This window comes from Schistocerca serialis, chromosome 9 (genome assembly GCF_023864345.2).
Source record: "Schistocerca serialis cubense isolate TAMUIC-IGC-003099 chromosome 9, iqSchSeri2.2, whole genome shotgun sequence".
Lineage (NCBI taxonomy): Eukaryota > Metazoa > Arthropoda > Insecta > Orthoptera > Acrididae > Schistocerca > Schistocerca serialis.
The window spans coordinates 266,471,748-266,497,740 of record NC_064646.1 but is presented as its reverse complement, the minus strand read 5'-3'; the positions used below and the strand labels follow the sequence as shown (position 1 = coordinate 266,497,740).

Below are 25,993 nucleotides of genomic sequence, written 5' to 3'. Positions count from 1 at the left end.
TTTTATAAGTTCTAGGGATACTGTTATACAAAACTATTTCAGCTACAAATAATAATTCATATGTAACATTCTTTCTAAAAACAATATGAAGCCTACAGTTATTTCAACTTCAGAAATGAATTTTGTATTTCTCTGCTCAGTTTTATAGTTATCACACAAAAGCTTTGGCCAGCACTAAAAATATAAAATGCAGTAGCTCATAGATTACAAGAGCTTTAATAGAATATCAAGATTCTTACTGGTTTGTTGCAGCTCAATCACATGGCCATCACGCCTGTAGAATACCATGCAGACATAACCACTGTTACTGTAAGATACATAAATGTAATTAGTCAACAGAATAAAATGAAACTGTTGTCACACAAAGAATATTATATCATATTAATTTTATGGTAAAGAGTACACATGATCTGACTGTAATTATGCAGTAACAGCCTGATAATGTAATAGCAAAAATACCTGGTGGAAATAAAACAATATGCGAAACAGAAAATAAAGCATAGCTTTTGTAATATGTAAGTATGCAATAGTGATTTTTATACTGTTCACAAACTTTCTCTTTCTTCATTATATACAGAGGAAGTTGCAGGAAGTAAAGGAAGCTTCTCTCCTTACACAGATTACCACAGTTTCAGAAGCGGGATGTTTACATTATATATATGAGGGATAATCAGTAGGTGTAGGTTACTGTTTAATTTGTTAATAATATTCACTAGATAGCCCCTAGCAGTTTACTGTAGGTCACTGTCTTATTGTTTAGTATTCACTAGATAGCCCCTCACAGGAAAATAAGCACCAGATCTAGCTTCTATCATGCATTTTTATTGTTTTTCATTATTGAGTGCCCTTTCTGAACTACAGTGTAGCTTGTGTGGCAGTAGGTTTCCTAAAGTTTTGTACAGTAAATCAGTTATTAGCTAGATGGATAGGAACTGTGTCTGTTGCGTGTGGATGCAGGAGGAGTTGGCCACAGCCCAAACGTAGCTGGAAGCTTTGTTGGCCACAGTCAACAAGCTCCAGAGAGCCACCTTTAGGTGCGGTGGGGATGGGGTGCCTGGGGCAGCCTCTGCTGAACTACATGTGGAGGGGAGGGGGGCGGGGGAGGGGGGGTGTCACAGCTCTCTGTCACTGAGCCGACCTCAGGTGCGACGACTGAGCCGGCTGACCCACTCTCACCTCAATGTGGGTGGCAGACTGTGTCGAGGTCTCGAGCCTCAAGGCAAAGGCTGCATGGGGGACGCAAGCTCCTGCCAAATCCCATGCATTTTGCTACTAGATTCAGTGTGCAATCTGATGCAGGGGAGGGGGGGGGGGGCTGAGCCGTATCAGAACGTACCTTTTGCCAGGATAGTGGCCGCTCCTTCAGCAAGGTCCGGACAGGCACGTGGGGATAGGGGTTTGTTAGTTATTGGGAGCTACAATGTTAGGTGGGTCATGGAGTCCCTCAGGAACATAGCGGCTAGGGCGGGGAAGAAGTCCAACGTTCACTCAGTATGCTTGCAGTGGGGCCTTGTCCGGGATGTGGAAGAGGCTCTTCCGGCAGCTATCAAGCATGCGGGGTGCAGCCAGCTGCAGATTGTTGCACATGTCGCCACCAATGATGCCTGTCGTCGGGGTTCCAAGGAAATCCTTGGGTCCTTTCAACAGCTGGCTAAATTGGTGAAGGCGGCCTCCATCTCTCGAGGAGTGGAAGCCAAGCCAACGATCTGCAGCATCGTACCCAGGGTGGAACGGGGTCCTCTGGTTTGGAGTTGAGTGGAGAATCTAAACCAGAGGCTACATTGACTGTGATGAAAATGGTTGTAGATTCCTTGACCTACGCTATGTGATGGAAGGTTGTAGGATGCCCCTTGATATATCAGGGGTGCACTATACACAGGAAGCAGCTACATGGGTAGCACAGTACTTGCGGCGTGCACATGGTTTTTTTTTTTTTAGATTAGGTTCCTCCCCACAGGAAACAAACCGTTGGCCTGAAAAATTACCAGTTCATGACACTGATGTGGGTGTGCCAACTGTAAAAATTGTTATTTCACCTAAACAGATCATTCCAAAGGATTTAAACATGCTAAATCTCATGTTAGTAAATTTTCAAAGTGTCTGTAGCAAGATCGCTGAGTTACTCTCCAAAATAAACAGTAGCAATGCCAATATTGTATTAGGTACCGAAAGCTGGTTGAAACCAGACATAAATGGCAGTGAAATTTTGAACTCAGACTGAATAATGTTTAGGAAGGATAGGACTAAAGCTGTGGGAGGTCGTGTGTTCATTTCAGCTAAAAGCTGTTTAAACGCAGTTGAGATCAATACTGAGTCGGACTGTGAAATAGTCTGGATAAAGCTGTCAATCAGACAAGGATTGACCATTGTATTAGGATGTTTTTATAGACAACCAGCATCCGCAACAAACATCGCAGAACGTTTCAGGGAAGTCTTGAGTACATAGGAAACAAATATCCAAATTATCCATTAGTTATAGGTAGAGACTTTAATCTGGCACCCACTGACTGGGAAAATTACATGTTTATCACAGGGGGCAGTAGCAAAGACTCGTGTGAGGTTATTCTAGGGGCACTCTCAACATACAACCTTGAGCAATTGGTTAGAAAAGCAACTCGAGATGGGAATATATTAGATGTCTTGGTGACAAACAGACCTGATCTTTTTGAGGAAGTTAATCTAGAAGGAGGTATTAGCGACCATAAAGTCATCATCAGTGGAAGCTGAAAAAATACCAAAGAAACAGTGTAGAGTTTTCTTGTTTGGGAAAGCAAATAAAAGTGTCATTAATGAATATCTTCATAGTCAGCTCCAAGCATTCACTGTGGGACACAAAGATATTGAGCATCTTTGGTCGGAATTTGAAGGTACTGTCCACCATGTGCTATAGAGAAGTATGTACCTAGCAAAAATATAGAGGAGGGAAAGGATCCACCTTGGTACAACAAACATGTTAGGAAGTTGCTGAGAAAGCAGAGAATTCTGCACAGTTGTTTTAAATGTAGTCACTGCCCCGCTAACAAACAGAAATTATGGGAAATGAAAGCAGTTGTCGAAAGGTCAATGAGAGATTCTTTTAATGAATTTGAAAGCAATATTTTATCTGCAGATTCTACAAATAACCCCAAAAAATTTTGGTTGTATGCTACAAATACGAGGGCTATCCACAAAGTACATTACGTTTTGGAATTAAAAATAAATAAAGTATTGGAAATTTTTTTTATTATATACAGATGAAAGCCACACTTAAATACTACTTTTCTACATAGTTGCCATTTAAATTAAGGCACTTATCGTAGCGATGGACGAGCTTGGAAATTCCTTCGTCGTAAAATTCAGCCGCCTGCGCCTTCAACCACGTGGTTACCTCTTCTTTTGGGACAGAAAATGTGATTTTTGTGGATTTCCTGGAAAGAGGCACTACAATAAACTCTCAAAGGTATTGCCAAACTCTGCACAACCTCAGAAGAGCAAAACAAAACAAGCACAGGGGAAAGTTGGGCTCAAAGATCTTGCTGATTCACGACAATGCCCGGGCCCACGCGGCAAATGCCACTCGTGAAGTTCTCAAATCTTTTAAGTGGGAGTTGTTTCCTCATCTGCCGTACAGTCCCGACCTGGCACCGAGCGACTTCCACTTATTCCCAGCAATGAAGAAGTGGTTGGCTATGCAGTGTTTTGATGACGATGCACAGCTTCAAGAAGAGGTAACCACGTGGTTGAAGGCGCAGGCGGCCGAATTTTACGACAAAGGAATTTCCAAGCTCGTCCATCGCTACGATAAGTGCCTTATTTAAATGGCAACTATGTAGAAAAGTAGTATTTAAGTGTGGCTTTCATCTGCATATAATAAAAAAAATTTCCAATACTTTATTTACTTTTAATTCCAAAACGTAATGTACTTTGTGGATAGCCCTCGTAATTCAAAACCTTCTCTTGCTGACAGTACGTGTAATGTAACTAATGGCAATAAACAGAAGGCTGAAATTCTAAACCTAGCTTTCAAAAACTCGTTTACGGTGGAGGACTGCAGCACCATTCCCCCTTTCAATTATCGAGCAAACGCAAGGATGGCTGACATAGTGTTTAGTGTATCCGGGATTGTAAAACAGTTAAGATCCTTAGACGCCAGGAAGGCATCTGGCCCGGACGGTATCCTGTAAGATGTTATGTTGACTATGCTACAAATATAGCACCATTCGTATTCATCATCTATCAGAGATCATTGGAACAGCGGAAAGTTGCACGGGACTCGAAGAAGGCCCAGGTCATAGCAATCTATAAAAAGGGTAGAAAATCGGATGCACATAATTACCGGCCAATTTCACTAACATCAATTTGTTGTAAAAATCATGGAACATATTCTTTGTTCAGACATAATGACCTCTCTAAACTCTGAGAAGCTCATCTGCAGAAACCAGCATGGTTTTAGGAAACAGTGGTCATGTGAGACATAGCTGGCCCTCTTTGTGCATGATATACAACAGGCTCTAGATACCGGCTCCCAGGTTGATGCCATATTTCTCAACTTTCGAAAGGCGTTCGACTCAGTTCTGCACTGTTGCTTGCTCCAAAAATGGCATGCTTATGGCCTATCTGGTGACATATGCGGTTGGGTAGATAGTTTCCTAACAGTCAGAGAGCAGTATGTCGTCCTGAATGGGGTGACTTCAACAGAAAAAAGTATAACTTCAGGTGTGCCCCAGGGTAGTGCAATAGGTCCGCTGCTTTTTATGATTTACATAAACGATATGGTTGATGGTACTGAGAGAGGCATTAGACTGTTTGCCGATGACGCTGTAGTCTATAGGAAAGTAGAATCACACGAAAGTTGTGAACAAATCAATGAGGATTTGCAGAAAATAAATGCATGGTGAAATGACTGGCAGTTATCTCTTAATATTAGTAAGTGTAACCTACTGCATATAATAAGCCAAAAATCCCCATTAATGTATGAGTACAAAATAAATGCCCAGTCTTTGGAAGCGGTAACATCCATCAAGTATCCGGGTGTAACTATTTGAAATGATCTCAAATGGAGTGATCAGATTACACAAGTAATGGGCAAGACAAACTCTAGATTGCCATTTATTGGTAGAATCCTGAAGCGATGCAGTCCTTCAACAAAAGAAATAGCTTACAATATCCTAGTTTATCCAGTCTTAGAGTATTGTTCGTCTGTATGGGACCCTTACCAGTTGGGTCTGATTCAAGAGATTGAGAAGGTCCAAAGAAGAGTGGCAAGATTTGCAACTGGTGCATTTAGCCATCACGAGAACGTTACAAATCTCATAGAAAGTTTGAAGTGGGACACACTTGCAGATAGACGGCGCGCTAAGCCGAAGGGGCTGCTCACTAAATTCCGAAATCCAAACTTTGCTGAGGATGTAGAGCATATATTATTACCACCAACTTTCAAATTGCACCATGATCAGCATTCAGAGATAGGGAAATTAGAGCTTGTACTGAGGTGTTCAGACAGTTGTTTTTCCTTCGCACGATCCACGAGTGGGACCGACTGGGGGAAATTTGACTTTGACGTGAACTGTGCCCTCCGCCACACACCACTTGGTGGCTAGCAGAGTATATATGTAGATGTAGATGTAGAGGAAATAATCTACTCCATTCTCCAGAGCAGCTATGCTTTTGTTTCATATCAAGCATTCATAAAAATAAACGACACACACCGAGATAATAAGCTCTTAAAACACAATGTGTAACCAAAATTAACTTAGAACGCACATTCAAGCTAGAGGATCCACAGTCAGTGTTCTGATACTTCTAATTCTTCACTGACTGGAATGGGATAGAACACTCATCACTACTACCACAACACTATAGTGTTGTTTGATCAGAAAGGTTAGGAGCCATAGGAGAAAAGAAAAAAAAATTGAAAACACTTCTAACCATTATTATTCCAATTTAAAGTCATAGTGGCTATTATTCAATCACAACTGTCTATTAAAACAAATAAACAGATTTTTAAGACCCCTCTCCCTCATGAGTCACAATTTTTTGTTAATTTGTTGACATTATTTTATATTGGTCTTCTGACTTTAACTGCCAGATGATTGTTGGTGATGGCTTCATATGACAGAAACTAGTTTCTCACAGTATTTCACAGGCATATATTTAGTACTAAGTTAATGCATGTGCCATGCCTACCAAAGGGCTCACAAGAAATTAATACGAACTCTTTGTTTAGATCATAATACCAACCATCCACTGGTGATATGGGCCACGAGTGTGGCTTGCTGGCCTGCATCAACACCGGGCGGTGACTTCTCTACACTATGGCACACAATGCGAACCTCATGAGCAGAATCATCAGTTATTCGCAAGGTTGCATTTTTATGTGAGAAGTGATAAGACTGCTTCATGTCCAATGTGTACCAGTTATGGTGGTCTGTCACCCAGCTTGGAAATCTACACTGTGTATGACGGTTCTCCACTGCGAAAAGGAAAAGACAAAAATTAATTAATATCTACCTCATTAATTATCTTGTTGAAAAAACTGTGATAATGTGACTAAATTTTGATACAAAAGCAATAGATCACTTTAATATGTAAGCAACTATATATCAGTTAAAACAGTAACGCGCAGGAAAATAGGCACAGTGACGCTCACTATACTGTAGTCTCTCGAGTATCTAGCTCTGGATGATCCAGCCATCATACTATCTGGCCTACTTAATTAATATCATAACAATACTTCTCTCTGATAACATGGGGGTTAATTTATTGTACAACTGTGCTTTTCTAAAGCTTTAGCAAGCAGGTTCTCTCCACAATGTCATGTGGCCTTTCACAATATTTTATGCATCTTTTGTGCTTCTAGCACATCTGGAGTCACAGTTATAATGCACATACTGTAATATTATATTGAATAAATTGCCGGAACCACTCTTAAACAAACCATAATTAAAACCCCTCCTCCAGTGCTCACAAACAACAACAACAGGATAGAGAGTAGCTCTGTCGGCAACCTTGTTCTCTTTGTTTCTTCAGTTGCACATCAGATGTTTGTGTGTTGTTATATTGCTGTGTAGGGTGGTCTTTTGTATTTCAATTACGGAGTCTGAAATGGGCAATAAACGAAAAACACATGTAGTGACTATAGATCAGAAACTACATACTGTAAAGCAGCTGGATTCTGGATTAGCAGCCAAAACTGCTACTTTAGAGTATAAAAAATTACTGTTTAAGACTGGAAGAAAAATCTAAGAGAAACTGAAAAATGGTGTGTTTCCCAATCTGGTGGAAGTGGAATAGAACTAAGGAAGACACTGTTGAAAGACAACCATTAAGAAATTAAGGAGGTTTTATTTTTATGCAATGAACATTTAAGAGGCAAAGGTTTGTCCATTACTGGGCCAATATTACAGGAAAATGCATTGCAATTTCAGTAGCAAATTGAAGGAGAAGATTCAGAATTTACTGCCAATGATGGATGGTTGGATCGGTGGAAAAAACAATTCAATATTCGCCAGATTGCCATTAGTGAAGAGGCTTTATCCATAAGCTTACGTTTCATTAATAGGGAAGCAATGGAAACATAGAGCTTCCAAAGAAAATTCAGCAGACATTACACATGTCAGAAGAAAGGATGGATGAATTCAGAAACCTTTAAAACTCAATTCCCAAATTAATTCATACCAGCTGTAGAGAAATATTTGAAACACAACTATTTACTGTAGAAAGCACTGCTGATTCTCAATAACATGCTTCGCATCCTGCCAGTTATGAACTTGTAGATGGATATTTCAAAACACTATTTTTACCATGAAATGTGACTGCTCTTTGTGTCAGCCGATGGACCAGGACAACGTTGAAATGTTAATGAAGAAATATTGCCATCTTCTCAGTTCATTGATATCAGCAGTTGATAGTAATGAAGACTATGTAACCATTCTGACGAGGACTGACTTGCTACACATCATAAGGTGGTTAACTAAAGTATGGGAAAAGATTCCAAACATATTAATTTTGAGGTTTTGGAAAATTCTTTTTGAACATGAAGGTGGACATTTTAAATTTGAATTCATACGTAAAACCAAACTCAAAAATAGAAATTATGACATTGTTCCATTGTTCAAAAATGTACCAAGCTGTGAGAATGTTGATGCAGAGGACATCACAGACAAGTAGCGAAGTTCATGAACTGACAATGATTTTGTGCAAAGTGTAATGCAGAGGCAGTGCTGCACTACTTTTGTGAGCAGGAAGGAGGCATATTGCAGCTTGGAAGAGGGCTAACAGAGGGGCGCAGTCATCTATCAAATACTTTTTTAAAACCTCAAACCTGTGAATTTCACCTTTTTTATTAGGCGTGACTTATGTCATTTGTGTAATTGTACAGTGATACTTGACAATGTTGATCATGTTATGTTTCCTGTAACATTCTCTGAAGGATGCACATAACAGACACATATAACTAGCATCTATTACATCAGAAGTCGGACAAAAGGGGTGTTTTGAATGGTTTCGTTGGGGTCATCATAACAGGAAATTTATAGAACTCCAAACCATCTGTTATTGTTAGCCGGCTTTACCTTCTGCCACATTAGACTGGATAGTCAAGAGCCTACTGTATTTCTGAAAAAAGGCCTAGGAAGGCACATTCGAGCAAACTGATCCACAGTCAGGGTTCTACATGTTTTAAATTCTCCATCTGTCTAACTACAGTATCTATAGTTGCTGTGTAATTACTCTAAAAATTCGTAAACATTTCACAATATGGTCTTTGTTTTATTGTGTTAAAACACTGTCATTTCACTGGACTCAATAAAATTTAGAATTAAGTATTGTGCTTCAATGTTTGCTTGTGTCTATTAGGCTAAATGTACATGGTGAAATATTTACTTGTGTATACATCAGGAAATGACTAATGCTGGAGGTGAAAGTGAAAGTAAACAAAAAGACCTGTGCAAAAGGGATATCTGGAAAATTTGCATACAGGCAACATTTCCATGCATAATAAGAAAACAGGTAATAATTCAGAAGTTAACATAAACAAGTTATAAAATAAATTAAACTGCACATGTAGTCCTTACTTAAATATGAGTTATTCCTGTGAAGGAGTGATGAAAAATCCAGTCACATTTTTTGCTTGTAAAATCAATGGTATTTTACCTCAGTTGTTTATGGTTTCTCACAGCATTCCATAACTGTTTAGGCCAACAACCAAACCAAAATTATATTCTAAGTCACAAGTCCTGGTACTTGCACAGGAACAGTAAATGTTTCTCCTCTACCACAAATGGCTCTGACTCATAATTACTATCACCACGCGCTCCGAGTCATAGTTACTACCACACAGTACTCTGAGTCATAGTTACTACCGCTTGCTCTGAATGACAATTAATATGCAACTTGCTCCAAGCCACAGTTACTACCATCGTATCATTGAGATCACTGTCACGTACTCCGAGTCATAGCTACTTCCACCAATAACTCCAGGTCATTATTACCAAATGCTCCTAGTCATATTTAGTATTAACTGACTTCTGATGTAATAGATGTCTTTATTATGTACATCCTTCAGAGAATGTTACAGGAAACATAAGATGAGCATCTGAGTCATATGACTACCATCACGTATTCTAAGTCATAGTTACTACAGCCTAGTGTTCCGAGCTGTAGCTACTACAGTCACATACATTAAGTCCTAGTTATTACTGCCAAGTGCTCTGACTCTCAGTTACTACAACAGTGCGCACACCTTCCCTTATCTTTCTGTTCCTGAACAGACTGCCCTGTTGGGTACAAATAAACAGATACTGATTGGTGTCAAAATTCTATACACATCAGGGAATATTTGACAACAGCTGGGTCTATGCATGAGTAAAATGTGTAATTTGCAGTTCTGCATCATACTGTAAATGTACAGTGGTGTACCCTTTGTGAGACTCATGGTGCGCGATCCCTCGGTGGCAGACAGCAGCCCCGAACATGTGGCGTCTCCAGACTGTGCCACATTGTATGTGACATGGCCATCACGCTGGCTGCGGTCATACACGAAGCAACGATAGCGATCCTCGTCCGTGGTGGCAGTCTTGTGGTACAGCTTGCCCACCAGGTAGCGAGTACTGCCCTCTTTCCACGTTGCCAGGCAGACCAGCTCCTCCACTGAAAAATGCATTCAGTGTGAGCATCTTGCAAACATTGCAGTACATTCTACACAAGAGCCAAATTGAAAAAAGAAAAAAAAAGATTTCTATGATGCTAAATATGTCCTATACTTTTCTGTGTAACTGAGACTTGGACTTTGGTTGAGATGAAGGGGCGAACAACTTGAGGCATCTAAAATGTGACTTTACAGTATAATGCTAGGAGGAAAAGTGACAGTTAAAATTCTCTATCTCAGCCATATAATAAGGGATAGAAATTTGGTACAAACAGCTGCTGAACATTCTTCAGGAAAGTTATGTGGTAAAAAGAGGGTGAAGAAGAAGACTCGGCACAAGCTTGGAATTTTTTCACAAAAGCAAAAGTGATATAGCTGTGATAATCGCCTACATATGCAATGGATAAGCATTAGAAGAAGAACTTTCCATCTGAGAGGGCCATGGAAGGACCAACGGTACCAATTGACTGCTATGTCATCCTGAAATGATAGGCATCACTGGATCTGGGTATGGAGGAGCATGTGATCAGCACACCACTAACCCAGCAGCTGCCAGTTTTCATGACTAGAGCCGCTATTTCTCAAACAAGTAGCTCCTCAGTTGGCTTGACAAGGGCCGAGTGCACCTCGCTGGACAGCAGCACTTGGCAGATGCAGACAGTCACCTATTCAAGTGTTCCCAAGCCTGACAGTGCTTAACTTCAGTGATCTGATAGAAATCAGTGTTACCACTGTGGGAAGGCAGTTGGCGCTAGCAGAATAATAATAAGGAGAAGAATATAATTTGTATTTAACAGATTCCTCTAAGCTGATGTGGAAAGTAAAGTGCTATGTATGTGGCCGTATCCAGGTGTGTCTTTTATGGAGGAATATGGACCATGCATCCAAATAACCGTTGCTGTGACACAGCCTGTATTCACGAACAGCATAAGCTAATTTATTTTAGTTCATTTTACCAATTGGCGATAATGGATTTTTAACATTTTTATTGGTATCTCTATTCATTTATGAGATTCTTTTACAATTATTCTGATGATGGAGGTTCTTTGACGGGTATCAATTTTAGTGCTTTTGCATTGCAAATGCTGATTGAGTCCCACATTTTAATATTAAGTTTTGCATCAAATATTTTATTATTATTATTTAGCGTATGATACATAACAATCACAACACACAAAATACAGTACCACAGACACATTAAAATGCAGTTTAGATCTTATCTAAGCCACTGATCCAATCCACCACTTCAGAAGAAACCAGGTTCGTATCGATTAGATTTCCAGGGAAGGCACGGAGTGGGCAGTCCACCACTATATGCTTGATTGTTTGTGGAACGTCAGCACAGTCACAGTATGAGGTGTCCACCCAACCCCATTTATGAAGAATCGAAGCACTCCTTCCCACACCTTTTTTAGAGAAAACGACATTACAGACGAAGGAAAGTTAGAAACCACATTAAGTGGAAACTGCAGCAGACTAATTCATTCAGATAATTGTGCAACCTTAGATCATGTAGCGAAAATAAATGAATACAGAAGGTTCTGTGAAAGTAGAATACCATTATGTAGCAGTGACAGTTTCCTCCTCCTTCATATAAAAGTACAATCTCTTAGGTGTAAAATCAATGAATTACAATACTGGCTCGATAAAATCAACTGCAGTGTTTTATGCATCAATGAACACTGGATGAAAGACACTGAAATAGACTTGTGTGTTCCTCTTGGATATTCGTTAGTTACAAGCTACTGCAGAAAAAGTATTACACATGGTAGGGTCTCAATATATGTCAAAAGTAATCTTGAATTGCATTACTCAGTTATAGACCTTAGTAGAATATGCCTTGAAGCTACCATAGAAGTAGCTGGTGTGGTAATGCATGAACAGAAAACTGTAATTGTCTCAATCTATCTAATCCCAGCCTCTAATGAGACAGTATTTATAGAAAAAATTAATACTTTAATATTGCTGTTGTCAAAATATAAACAGCATAGAATTGTAATTGTAGGTGATATTAACATAGATATAAGGGCAAAGAGAACTTAGACTGTGGCTAAGCCATGTCTCCGCAATATCCTTTCTTTCAGGAGTGCTAGTTCTGCAAGGTTCGCAGGAGAGCTTCTGTAAAGTTTGGAAGGTAGGAGACGAGGTACTGGCAGAAGTAAAACTGTGAGGACGGGGCGTGAGTCGTGCTTGGGTACCTCAGTTGGTACAGCACTTGCCCGCGAAAGGCAAAGGTCCCGAGTTCGAGTCTCGGCCCGGCACACAGTTTTAATCTGCCAGGAAGTTTCATATCAGCGTACACTCCGCTGCAGAGTGAAAATCTCATTCTGGAGTTATTCAGTATTCTTGACCACAGATGACCAAGATGTCTTCTGATGTGAGGAGGTAGTATGTTTCACAACACCGGCAGCCATTGGACTGGAGTAGCAAGTAATGTTCCAGATATGATACACTGAAAGAGTGGCAAAGCTGACAATGAATGTATGTTATCCTAAAATAAAAATTTCACATGTACTTGTGGAAAGTAGATGTAGGTTATTTATGTTAATGATATGAGTGAATTGTTCTAGTTTGCTGCAGATGAAAGTAATTTGTGCAAACATAATGTTTAATATGTTGTATACATATTATAATTAAGATATAAAATATAACACAGATTATTTTCTTTGCCCTCATGAATAAATCCAGTTTCAAAACAATACTTTAATCTATACTGCATTCTCATATGCAGTCGGAATGCTACAAATTTCACTACTGAGTTCTTTTTTTTCACAGCACTCTGAAATCTTTTTAGTTGATTTGTTAGTGTTTTTGTGGCACACTTAGACCTCCTTTAGGAGACTGATGTCCAGACCCTGACCTTCAAAGTCCTGTGAGTGTGAAGTAAGGTCTCCTTGATGGAAACAAATTAGCGCCAAAGATAGTGTGTAGATCACTATGATATGACATGAGTCTTTGAATCACATTCAAATATCTACAACCATGGAACTAATTCAAACTGATTCCTAGGGCACATATGAGATGTAGCGGATCCGACCGTTTTTTAGTATTTTAGATTTTGCTTGAGAATGTTGGGCAGTGAGTCAGATCCTTTACAACGGAAAAGAATTAACTCGGTAACAGTGTTTTGTAATATATCTGCCACGTACCTGTGGATTCGGTGCCGGTGACGTCCGGACAGGCCTGGTAGCGCATTAGCAGGCGCGCCTCGTCCGAACAAGAGTCGAGCCTGGAGACGGGACTGCGGCACTCGCCAGCGCCGCGGTTGTACGTGAACGTGAACGGCGGACCGCGGAACGGGCACGCCGTCGGCTGCACGTGCGGCTCCGCGCGGAACATGGAATAAAGCGTCGCGTCGCCCGTGATCGTGTCGCACAGCGAAGACAGCGACGCGCGCGAGTCGCAGAAAGCTGTGGGCAGAACAAGGACGTACTTGCGTGGGGCTTTGCAACAGACCAGTAATATGTGTATTTATTTGTGTAAGTTTTTTTATTTTCGAAATGAATGAAATTTTCTCGCTCGGGGAAACAGTTTCAAACTTATCACGCCATATCTGGAGAACTGTTCAACTCGCTGAAAATAATACTCGTTCACGAAGTCCTGGCAGATTGCAATTAGGGGGAAAAAATGCGCACACCTGAGCTCAACAGGGGATGTGTGGTGTTGGCGTATAATCAATGCTGTTTTCCACTGCGAGACTGACATCTAAAACTCGATGACTGAACTGATAATCGATCCCTAAACATCGATTTCTTTAACATCGACTTTAAACGATAAATTTATAGACGCGTGAAAAGCAGCAAAAATGAAGACTAATATCATATTTATGAATTAGTAAATACACCAATAATTAATGTTACACAACATTTTTGAGAGAAGTTTCGCCTTCAGTTCTCTGCGTTGTTGACACTGGACAAATCTTACTTTTGACAACGGTCTTTCAAAAGCTGACATTGTGACTGAATATGTGAGTGCAATTTTTTGTAACTTTGGATGACGTTAATTGCATACTTCTAATGGATCTTGTTTAAGATGTTGAAGTCCATCTTTTAGGTAATAACTGAACTGTGATGGCAGAGCGGTTTCTATTCCAGTTTGCAAATCATTCTTTTCATTGTGCTATTTTATAAAGTACATTCGACAAATAAAATTTGGTTTCTCTGTTTTCCTACAATGTATCAACGTTGCCCATCCTACTTGCTCTATTTGTGAAGCTCTTTCTCTTGGAAAAAATCGTTCAGTTTTTCTGAAACTGTAATCATTTGTTTGTCTGTACATATACATCACATCAACCGTCCCTCTTTTTCCATAGGGTGTTTGTTAAATCGATAAAAAGCGCCTTTCGATTTCTGTTATTATATTACTCTTCGAATGCTCCCCAATAGTCTTTATTGGTTACACGACATATTTTGAAGTTCAACATACTAGTTATTAGGATTAATTTAATATACTGCTTGCAACTTATTTTTCTACACAAATTTCACATTTAGCCATTTCCATAGATCGTCTGCCATATCTACCATATCTGCGGTTATTAACAGTTGTTAACAGTTAACGATATTATTAAATAAAGGATGCGCTTGCAAAAATTGAACTATATCTAGTACGTACTTCTTGAATTATTCACAGGTCTGATTCTTTGCTTAGCTCGCATGATATAGGTACTATAATTCGTTTAAATCATACAACAGTTATTGACGGTGGAAACAAGAAGCCTTTTTTTATTTATCTTCTTTTCTCTTTCCGACATTGAAGGTCGATGTTTTTATCTTTCACATCGATGTTTCAGACTTTAGTATCGGCATGCTTAAACCACCAACCTCGATATTTTTGTAAATGCCGATGATCATCGAACAGTCCAAAGCCCAATATATGGACAGCCGTGGGTAGAGTGAAAGGGTGGAGGACAAACTGCGCTTTCCTCACTGTTCATGTCCTTACTGCTCCGCCACGACATGGCACGAAAATTACTTTATAATGACTACCGTAAACACAGGTATTGTATTTTAAATCTCCATTGTTAGTAGCAGTGGGACGCAGACCACTCGTGGCCAGAAGTCGACCAACTAGGAAACCCTCGTGACTAATGGTTGACTACTTTTTTGTGATTATCAGATTACCTCCTTAGTTTCGTACCTTACTGCGTTTAAGCTTTATGTGCAATGTTGTAAATATTTAACTCATAGTAAATTTTAAGTTCAGTCTTTTACTCCTTCAAAAATTACGTAATAATTCCGAAATACATGTGTGATGCAGATCTCTGTAAGGTGATTAGATTAGATTAGTTTTTCGTTCCATAGAGCCGTGCTGAGGAGATCCTCGTGGGTGTGGAACATGTCAATTTTTTTTGGTATGAGTATATACAATACATCATTTGTTTCTATTAAAAAATTCGTCAATGGAGTAGAAGTAGTTGGCCACTAGTAAGTCTTTCAGGCTCCTTTTATACTGATCTTTATTTGTAACTAAATTTTTTATGTTTGCTGGCAAATTATTGAAGATGAGTGTTCCTGAGTAGTGGACCCCTTTTTGAACTAAAGTAAGTGCTTTTAAGTCCTTGTGCAGATCATTTTTGTTCCTGGTATTGTATGTATGAACTGAGCTGTTTGTTGGAAATAGAGATATATTTTTAGGACAAATTTCATTAAGGAGTAAATATATTGAGAGGCAGTAGTTAGTACACCCAGTTCTTTGAAGAGGTTTCTACAGGACGTCTGTGAATTTACTCCACAAATAATACGTATTACACGCTTTTGGACTCTGAAAACTTTTGTTTGACTTGAAGAGTTACCCAAAAATATTATACCATATGACATTATGGGATGAAAGTAGGCAAAGTATGCAAGCTTTTTCATTTTTATGTCGCCTATGTCTGCTAACACTCGAATTGCAAATACAGATTTGTTAAGGCGTTTCCGCAGTTCTGTGGTGTGCTCCTCCCAACTGGAGTTATTATCAAGTTGTAATCCCAGGAATTTAAGACTGTCAACTTCTTCTATCTGCTATTCTTCATGCTTTTTACATATGCTGGGTGGAAACCTCTTACAGGTTCTGAATTGCATATAGTGAGTCTTTTCGAAGTTTAATGTCAGTGAGTTGGCTTCAAATCACTTATTAATGTCCATGAAAATATCATTAGCAGATCTTTCTAGAACTACACTCGACATACTATTTATTGCAATACTTGTGTCATCCGCAAACAATACGAATTCTGTTTCTGGCAGTGCAATTGATGAGAGATCATTAATGTACACAAGAAAAAGCAATGGCCCTAAGATGGATCCTTGTGGGACACCACATGTAATTTCTTCCCATTCTGATGATGACTGATGACTTAATTCACTAGTCCCTTGCATTGACACCCTTTGTTTCCTGTTAGCAAGGTATGACTTGAACAATTTTGCAGCACTGCCTGTGACACCACAGAATTCTAATTTATTTGAAAGGATGTCTAATTGCATAATAAAACTGGTATTTATTTTAATTAGAGCCGAAGATTTATTTATTTCTTGAATTAGGCTAATTTTTCCTGCCTGAAAAAGTTTTTTACTTGAGATCAGACTGGCACAAAGTGTCAGTGGCAACACAGTTGTAGCCTACAATACCGGGCTTCCACTCGCGTGGGAGCAGGGCAGACCGTTCGATGTCAAATGCCAACTAATGTAAGGAGGACTATACTGGGTTGGGCGAGAAGCGCAAGTGATTAACGTCATCCGCAAACGGGCATCTTCGTGGCTCTACGGCAACTTGGTTAATCTTTGTCTAAAAAAAAGTTTACATTCGGTCGAGGAATACACACCTTACATCGAAGCTGTATTCAATAAATAGACGAAATCATAATACAAACTAAATCAGTACAGTAAAGCATCGATTATTCGAAAGAATTGGAGACAGGGACGTTCGGATAACTGATTTTTCGGATAACCTATCAGTTATGAAAACATTTTGTACCAGTGTTCTTTGGAATATGTTTTTAAGAGTCAGTTTGACATGTCAGTTGCTCCAGTATCGGCCGACTCTTCGATGAATGCTGAATGAACGCACTGCTTGGGAAACAGTTATAGGCAAAGTGCAGAAAATCCGTAAGGCTACCATCATATTTGTAAACAGCCTATGTTATTAAAATTGCACTGAAAAGGATTGAGAACGCGCAGAGGAAATAGTGGCTCAGACCCAAAGTTAGCTAACATGAAGCTTTTTTAACTGCAAAATTTCTTCTTTCAAATCCTGCTTATTAACTTCTATGCTATGCCATGTTTCCTATGTAGTCTGGCAGTATAGACTCGTCTAGACTTACATAGCTCAATAAGAACCCAAACGTGTCCATCGTGTTGTCTACGGTAGTATACCTAATAGTTAACTTTCCTACAAGTGTATCTAGAGTAACATTGGAAATATTTAGTTTTAAACTGTCATATGGTCTTAGGTTTACATATTCTTCTGCAGTTTCATCAACAATGCATTTTCTTTTACGTTTCTGTGCCGCGAATCGTTACATTCAAGTGAGGTGATGTTCCAATATTTTCCGCTACCTTGTAACTTTCTGCAAAATAGTATTCCCTTTGTTTCTTAATTTGTTCAACTCTTCCACTAGACTCTTAATATCGGCACTAGGCTCTTAATGCGTCTTTCCTGGCCTGAATTGCACCGTGACGTATGTTTACTGCAGCAATACTTTGTACCACATTTAAGACGTTAATACACACTGAAATGATTTGAAATACTTCCAAATGGTCTTTAGTTCGGTAAGGACTTCCGCAGTCAGAGAAACGTTAAAAGCAAGTGCAGTCGCCATTTGTAATCCTGGCAATTGCTTAGCAAACGAGGGATTTGTCTTTTCTTTTAAGACTTTCCCTCTCTGGGAACAAGACTGATACTTCCGTTAAAATCTGGTATCAACAGATGGAAATAAAAATACGTTGATACACACTTGCACATACGCAGAAATATTATTTTTTGCTCTACAGTGTCTTGTGTATTGGTGGCGCCTTACAGGCAGAACCACAGCATTTGACATTAATTTAACCATTAGTTATATATTTGTGTTTTTTTTTTTTTTTTTAAATCCTGCTTACCTTCCTCCCCCCCCCCCCCCTCCCCCTCCTAACGTTGGCCGTCGATTGATTGATTGTGAGCAGATATTTTCTGTAGTTTGAAGATGTCCAGCACCGAAATGTGTGGAAAATAAATATCCTTATTGTTTTTGGGAGGCTATGCAATGCAACGTACGAGGTCTGTTCAAAAAACTCCGCAACATTCGCAATTTCGCGCCAATGGTGTACTGGAGCGAAATATGGTTGGCATCCCTGCACACGCCTGAGTTTAATGTGTAACTGCCGGAAAGTCTTTGTTGTATGTCTGTTAGTTATTGTTCAGTGCTGTATTGAGTTGGACGTTGTCGCACAGTTTGCAAATTTCGAGATGGCAGAGTTAGAGGAGCAAAGCGTCTACATTAAATTTTGCCTGAAACTCAAGAAAATCTTCGCAGGGACACACCAAATGATGCAGGAAGCCTAAGGCGATGTCTGTTAAGCCTACACGGTGTTACGAATGGTTCACACGGTTTAAACATGGCTTGAAGTTAAGGATGATCCTCGTTCAGACGCCCTTCAACGCCTACCGAGGACGCTCGTGCCAGGAAGGTCAACGAAATTGTGCGTGCCAATCGAAGACTGACTGTCCGAGAGATTGCAGAAGAATGTGACATTTTAATTCGATCATGTTATGAAATCCTGACACGGCATCTTGGAATGCATCGTGTTTCTGCCAAGTTCGTCCCACAGCTCATGAGTCAAGACCGGAAAGACCTCCGCCTCGCAATTTGTGAAGAGCATTCGGATCGCGCAAATGAAAACGCAATGTTCCTTAAGAGAATCATAACTGGTGATGGCCGGCCGGAGTGGCCGAGCGGTTCTAGGCGCTGCAGTCTGGACCCGTGAGACCCCTACGGTCGCAGGTTCGAATCCTGCCTCGGGCATGGATGTGTGTGTTGTTCTTAGGTTAGTTAGGTTTAAGTAGTTCTAAGTTCTAGGGGACTGATGACCTCAGAAGTTAAGTCCCATAGTGCTCAGAGCCATTTGAACTGGTGATGAGACTTGGGTCTACGGTTATGATGTTGAGACCAAGGTTTTATCTTCACAGTGGGTCGGGAAAGGTTCTCCACTGATAGTCTTCTTGACTTTGAAGGATTAGCTCATCATGAATTCGCACCAGAGGGAAAAACTGTTAATCTATGATACTATCGGCAAGTGATGCGACGCCTGCGAGGACATGTGAGAAGGAAACGGCCTGAAATGTAAAGAGACAATTCATGGCCCTTGCATCACGATAACGCACCCGCACATTCTTTCCTGTTGGTGCATGACCATCGCACAAAAAACGAAACACTGTGCTGCCTCACCCTCCGTACTCTCCAGACCTGGCCCGTGCGAACTTTCGTTTATTCCGAAAGATGAAAACCACGTTGAAAGGAAGAAGATTTGCAACGGTAGACGAGATAAAAGCAAATTCGCAGATGGCGCTTCGCGCGATCCAGCAAGAGGCGTACACGGACTGCTTGCGGAAGTGGAAGCAGCATTGAAGGAGACAGACCCGCCAGGACTCGGGTAGGCGTCGGCCCCGGATCGAATCCTCCCGGCGGATTAACGACGAGGGCCGGTGTGCCGACCAGCCTGGATGTGGTTTTTAGGCGGTTTTCCACATACTGATAGGTGAATACCGGGCTGGTCCCCACGATCCGCCTCAGTTACAAGCGTCGCAGACATTTGAAACGGCCGGCCGGTGCGGCCGTGCGGTTCTAGGCGCTTCAGCCTGGAACCGCGTGGCCGCTACGGTCGCAGGTTCGAATCCTGCCTCGGGCATGGCTGTGTGTGATGTCCTTAGGTTAGTTAGGTTTAAGTAGTTCTAAGTTCTAGGGCACTAATGAACACAGATGTTAAGTCCCATAGTACTCAGGGCCATTTAGACATTTGAAACACGTTTGCACTATTTCACGATTTACACTAGATGCAGACAGCTGGGATACACTGATTCCGTCCCTGGGGGTACAGGGTGGTGGCAGGAAGGGCATTCGGCCACCCCTAAAACTAACCTTGCCAAATCCGTTTTAACCCCGCCGACCCTGAGATCGCTGCGGGACTATGGTGTAAGCGAAAAGTATTTCGAAGGAGACAATGCACAATAAGTAACAGGTAAGCATAGAAAAATTTGTGTACAAACTTACAGAATGTTTTGAACAGTTCTCGTATTTGCACCATCTTTACCCCCATAAGTTATAAGTGTGAGATAAAGTTGCCCATGTAACTTAACCAACTACTGCGAAAATTTAATGGAGCTTCTATCTGACCAAGTAGCATTTTCACGCCATACTTTGAGAACACATTACCCTTGATCTAGGGCGCTGCGATTTTATGTCAACGCTGCATAACATTAGGTGAAAAAGTATTAGAAATAACATTTTTAACTACGATAGTTAAATTATAACAACAATTGAATGCACGTTAGGGTTCGGTACGGTTACGTGGGGTACCATGAGTCATCACTCAGAGTATGGCAGGCGTATCTCAACATCAGTAGAGACGTGTTGTGGCTCGCATGTTGTAATGTGGAGTAAAAGTGAGAAAACAAGAACAATGTATTCCACTTACCACAGGGTTATTCGAAAGTACCCCCGATGCTTCAGAAGAAAACAAGACATACGGAAAACAGACACTTATCAACGGATAGAGCATCTCTGGAAGTATTTAACTCACATTACAAGTGATCGATATGGGCGCCGTTTGTGACAAGGGAAACGTCAATACGGGCGGAAGAGCAGGTGCGACTGCTTATTCGGTTGCCTATTTGCAGGCGTGAACACATAATTCGATTCAACAATATGGAGCGGATCATTCATCTACATGTTTTGACTAGCCTGCTTCCTACTGCAGCTAGGCGCATATTACGAATCGGCGTTTGGAGAGTTGCTCTATCCAGTGACATGTGTCATTTTTCTCTTATGTCTTGTAGTTTTCGCGCAAATTTCTTCCGAAACCCCCAGAAGAAATTAATTATGATTAGGTAAAATAAAGTATTATTTCCTCAGTTAAATAATAGTGAAGTGAAATAAATCGTTATTTCCTCAGATATATACTCCAAACTACATGTGAGGCATAACACATCTCTATGGATGTTGAGAGAATCTTGCCCTACAGTTTCAGTGATATTACTCGCAAGATGCCCTAGATAACGACGCCTAAACCTAATCGTGCGTTAAAAATTCAGCTTATAAAGAAATTTCCTAAGACATGTAAATAAATATTACTTCTAATGTTGCCTTATCTAAAGTTCTGCAGTGTTAACATCGCAACGTCCTTGTGCCATAAATCAAGAGTAATGTATTCTGAAAGTGTAGGGTGAAAAAAGGTGCTGTTCAATGTCAGGTCCTCTTAATCGTAATCTTGTCACCAACAATACTTTCTATGTTTGCCAAACTACGGACACGAGCCCTCCATCCATGTGTATGTCGAGTAATGCCAGAGAATGCCAGAGACATGATACGTCTGATCGAAAGGACCACATCCTGTCGAATCTACACCGGTACGAAAGTAGCGCCAAACTTGCAACCCTACCCTCCTAGCAAGAGGGAGGCAGTAGTTTTAACAGGATCCCATATCTATTCTGTCACTGCACTCGCACAACTGATAAACTTCATTTTCTAGCATAACTGTGGAAGAGCAAACTACGAGAGTTGGAACTTTAATAGTGGCAACTATTTATTTACAGCTCGTACAAAATAGATACGTGTTTCAAAGTTTTACTGTCCTTCAGCGTGGTTGCCAGCATTGTGTATAACCAGTTGTCAGCGATGTGGAAGTTATAGGATACTCTTAGCAGTGCCAGTTGTTGACACTTCGAGCGGCGCGGTCTATTGCCCGACGAATTTGTAGCAGTTCTGAAGCGAATGCTGTGAAGTGTTTCCTTCAGTTTTGAAATCGAGTTGGACTCACGAAGGCTTAAGTCAGGGGAGTGCAGTAGTAGTGTAGTGTCGTGTAGTGTAGTAGGTGCACTTAGCAGCCCCATCAGTCAAACAAATCAGTAACAGCTTGCACTGTACGTGCTTAAGCATTGTCCTGCAAAATGATGGTCAGGTCCTGCAGAAAGTGTCATCACTTCTGTCTCTAAGCTGGTCGTCGGCTGGGTTCCAAAAATTAGCAGCATAGAGACAGAAGTGATGACACTTTCTGCAGGACCTGACCATCATTTTGCAGGACAATGCTTTAGCACGTACAGTGCAAGCTGTTACTGATTTGTTTGACAGCTGGGGCTGCTAAGTGCCATACCACCTACAGCTCTCCCCTGACTTAAGACTTCGTAAGTTCAACTCGATTCGCCGGCCGCGTTGGCCGAGCGTTTCTAGGCGCTTCAGTCCGGAACCGCGCGACTGCTACGGTCGCCGGTTTGAATCCTGCCTCGGCATGGACGTGTGTGATGTCCTTAGGTTAGTTAGGTTTAAGTAGTTCTATGTTCTAGGGCTACAGAAGAATGCTGAAGATTAGATGGGTAGATCACATAACTAATGAGGAAGTATTGAATAGGATTGGGGAGAAGAGAAGTTTGTGGCACAACTTGACCAGAAGAAGGGATCGGTTGGTAGGACATGTTCTGAGGCATCAAGGGATCACCAATTTAGTATTGGAGGGCAGCGTGGAGGGTAAAAATCGTAGAGGGAGACCAAGAGATGAATACACTAAACAGATTCAGAAGGATGTAGGTTGCAGTAGGTACTGGGAGATGAAAAAGCTTGCACAGGATAGAGTAGCATGGAGAGCTGCATCAAACCAGTCTCAGGACTGAAGACCACAACAACAACAACATGTTCTAGGGGACTGATGACCTTAGATGTTAAGTCCCATAGTGCTCAGAGCCATTTGATTTTTTCACGGCATTCGCTTCAGAACTGCTACAAATTCGTCGGACAATAGACCGCGCCGCTCGAACTATCAACACAACTAGCACTGCTAAGGGTATCCTACGATTTCCACATCGCTGGCAACGGGTTATACACAATGCTGGTAACTACTTTAAATGCCAGTAAAACTTTGAAACACGTTTCTATTCTGTACGAGCTGTAAATAAATAGTTGCCACTATTAAAGTTCCAACCCTCGAATATGATGAAGTTATTGAATTCCTTCACCTAACACTATAACAGACTAGCAACGACGAAAGTATTATCTCCATCTCTGTACTGAACAATGTGGAATTATTTGCCGGTACAGGGGACGCTTATGCTCCCATGCGGATTTTAATGAATAATGCATACAAACCAGTCACCACCCAACTCATCCAAGGATAGGCCGAAGTTTCTTGCTAAACGTTTATACTTAAGGCTGAAGTGTAATGCATTACAGTGTTCAAAATTTACGAAACGAGTTTATTCCTAATACTGTGATTCGATGAATAGTTTTTATAACGAATAAAATGTGGTACAAAAAGGTAGTGCCAATTCTTATTTTATCATTTGAGTGGAAGAAATTATTAAAGAAAATATCGCCACACAGAACAGCAATGGCAAAATGTTAACAATGAAGAAGTAATACAATAAAATACATCAATATAGGTAGACTACTCACTCTCTTTGTACTGGAGAACATTCTGATGCTTCTCATGGATTACCACGCATCTGTAGCAGTTGTCCCCCCTGAAACAATAAGGAAACAGTTTTAAAACAAGAAATCAGTGCTTTAATCTGAATCGTTTTACCTACTGCTTGCTACCTCTTCGTCAAATGTAATACCTTCGCAGCAGGCATAATATGCATGAAAGGCGTGTGGTCAATGCGAATTGTTTTAACGGTATGTGCTACATAGCGACTTAGTTCAAGTGTATTCAGCTGCTTTTTAGGGTTCTGCACCACAGTCGGTAAAAACGGAGCCCTATGTTGTCCGACTATTCAAAACTCTTTCCCGCAGAAACGGCCAGACATATGAAGTTGAAATTTAAGTCACACTGATCCTTGCGGACGAGAAAGTAAAGCTACTAAATCCATGTAATCAAAAGATACGACATTTATGTCACATGTTTTTATACTCGCAAACTCCCTCATCAAAACCCATAAGACACTTCTCGTTGGTCTGGAATCATAAAATTTGGGAAGAAAAGAAAATCCACTGCATAAGGAAAAAAAATCGAAAATTGTTACTTTCTAATTAGATCACACGAAAAAAAATTTTTGGTAATTTTTTTCTCTGACTGTCTGACAGTCTGCCTGTCTATCTATCCTTCTGTTAAGACCCCTTTTTGTGAGGAACGGATTGACGCATCAAGTTCTAATTTATGTCGCATACTGAGTGAGGTCTATAGTCACTTGCCAGGATAATAAATGTATGTTTCTAAGTCAATGTAACCAATACGCTCATTTATGTCACATATTTTTATAGTCGCAAACTCACTCATCAAAACCTATGGGGTACTTCGCATCGATGTACAGTCATGAACTTTGTGAAGAAGAAGGACTTCACAGTTCAAGTAAAGGCAAAGAATTTAACAGCTTTTATATAGTTAAAATAATTTTAAAAGGAGTGTGCTGATTAAAAGGAGCACAATCATTGTCAAACGGCCTCGGGTGGACGGGACATTATTGCTACACGCAATTCTACAGTATTAAGCAGCTATTCATCAACCAGTGTGCAGCATTACCTACTGTACTGGCCAAATATTAAGATGGGAATTACGACTTGGAAGCCACTGTGTAAAATCCGGTAAACCATCTATAGGTAGCAAAATCTCGTCAGAGGCTGCGATAGGATGTTCAACACCACAAAAGGACAGAAGTATTTATTTCTATGATGAAGTTTAGTGTATTCTATTTTTTATAGTGACGAACAAATTGTAAAAGTCATGATTCGTCGTCCTCTTGTACAAGTGAATAAAAGTAAAGTGTTTAAAAGCAACAAGCTTCATCACAGTGTTGTTATTTCAGTAGATGTTTAGTGTGTCCTTTTCACATGCTGTGAAATTTAATCAGCAACATTTTCAGATCATAAGCTGGATATATGTAGGCCTATACAAAGGCAAAGCATCAGACAGTGTTCAAAGCACCAGCTATTTTATTACATTGACAAGCATAATAAAAGCTGTTGCAGAAGAAGACAACCAAAAGTATTGTGCACTTTTTCATTACTACAAAAAAGATTATTACTGAAGTGTTCAGAACGTACGATTTTACTGATTCATGGCATGTGACAAACTAAAATTAAAGTTTCAACAAAAATACAGAAAGTGTTTTTGTTACGTTGCATTGAAGAAGTATCTGTTAAAAATTCTTCACTTTGAAAATGATCAAGAAAGAGTGTAAAAATTTATTTTCAGTCAGTGGTTAACTCTGTGTAAAGATAATATTAAAGAAAAATGTTTATTAGTTACAAAAACTACAGTTAACAGCACCACAGTAACTATGCATCTTTAATACTTAACAGGATCTTTTCACTCAACATTTTAGTGTTATTTTACATAAAAGAGTCTCAAATTTAAAATAACTTTATTCTGTACGAATGAAAGTGTCTTCCGCCGCAGCATCGAAAGTAATACATGTGTAGGATACATATTCCCAGAATGAGATTTTCACTCTGCAGTGGAGTGTGCGCTGATATGAAACTTCCTGGCAGATTAAAACTGTTTGCCGGACCGAGACTCGAACTCGGGACCTTTGCAAAGGTATCGAGTTTGAGTCTCGGCCCGGCACACAGTTTTAATCTGCCAGGAAGTTTCAGGATTCATATTGTCCATATGTAGTGTATGTCGCTATTTCAAAGCGGTTATGACTTATATTCTCTGCTCTCCTCCCCGTCGTTTGCTTATCAAGTTACTGTGTAGGTTCCAATTAGAC

At 40.2% G+C, this 25,993-nt stretch overlaps 1 protein-coding gene across 1 annotated transcript in view; it reads right to left on the bottom strand.

The window, feature by feature from the left end:
• LOC126419532 (uncharacterized) overlaps nt 1-25,993 on the bottom strand; it is a 131,503-nt gene that overhangs the window by 19,613 nt on the left and 85,897 nt on the right. The window contains exons 3-7 of the mRNA XM_050086721.1: nt 23,739-23,806; nt 13,276-13,536; nt 9,898-10,128; nt 6,220-6,451; nt 240-307 (exon numbers count right to left, since the gene is read on the bottom strand). Coding sequence (XP_049942678.1) covers nt 240-307; nt 6,220-6,451; nt 9,898-10,128; nt 13,276-13,536; nt 23,739-23,806 — 860 coding nt within the window. The remainder of the gene's footprint in view (nt 1-239; nt 308-6,219; nt 6,452-9,897; nt 10,129-13,275; nt 13,537-23,738; nt 23,807-25,993) is intronic.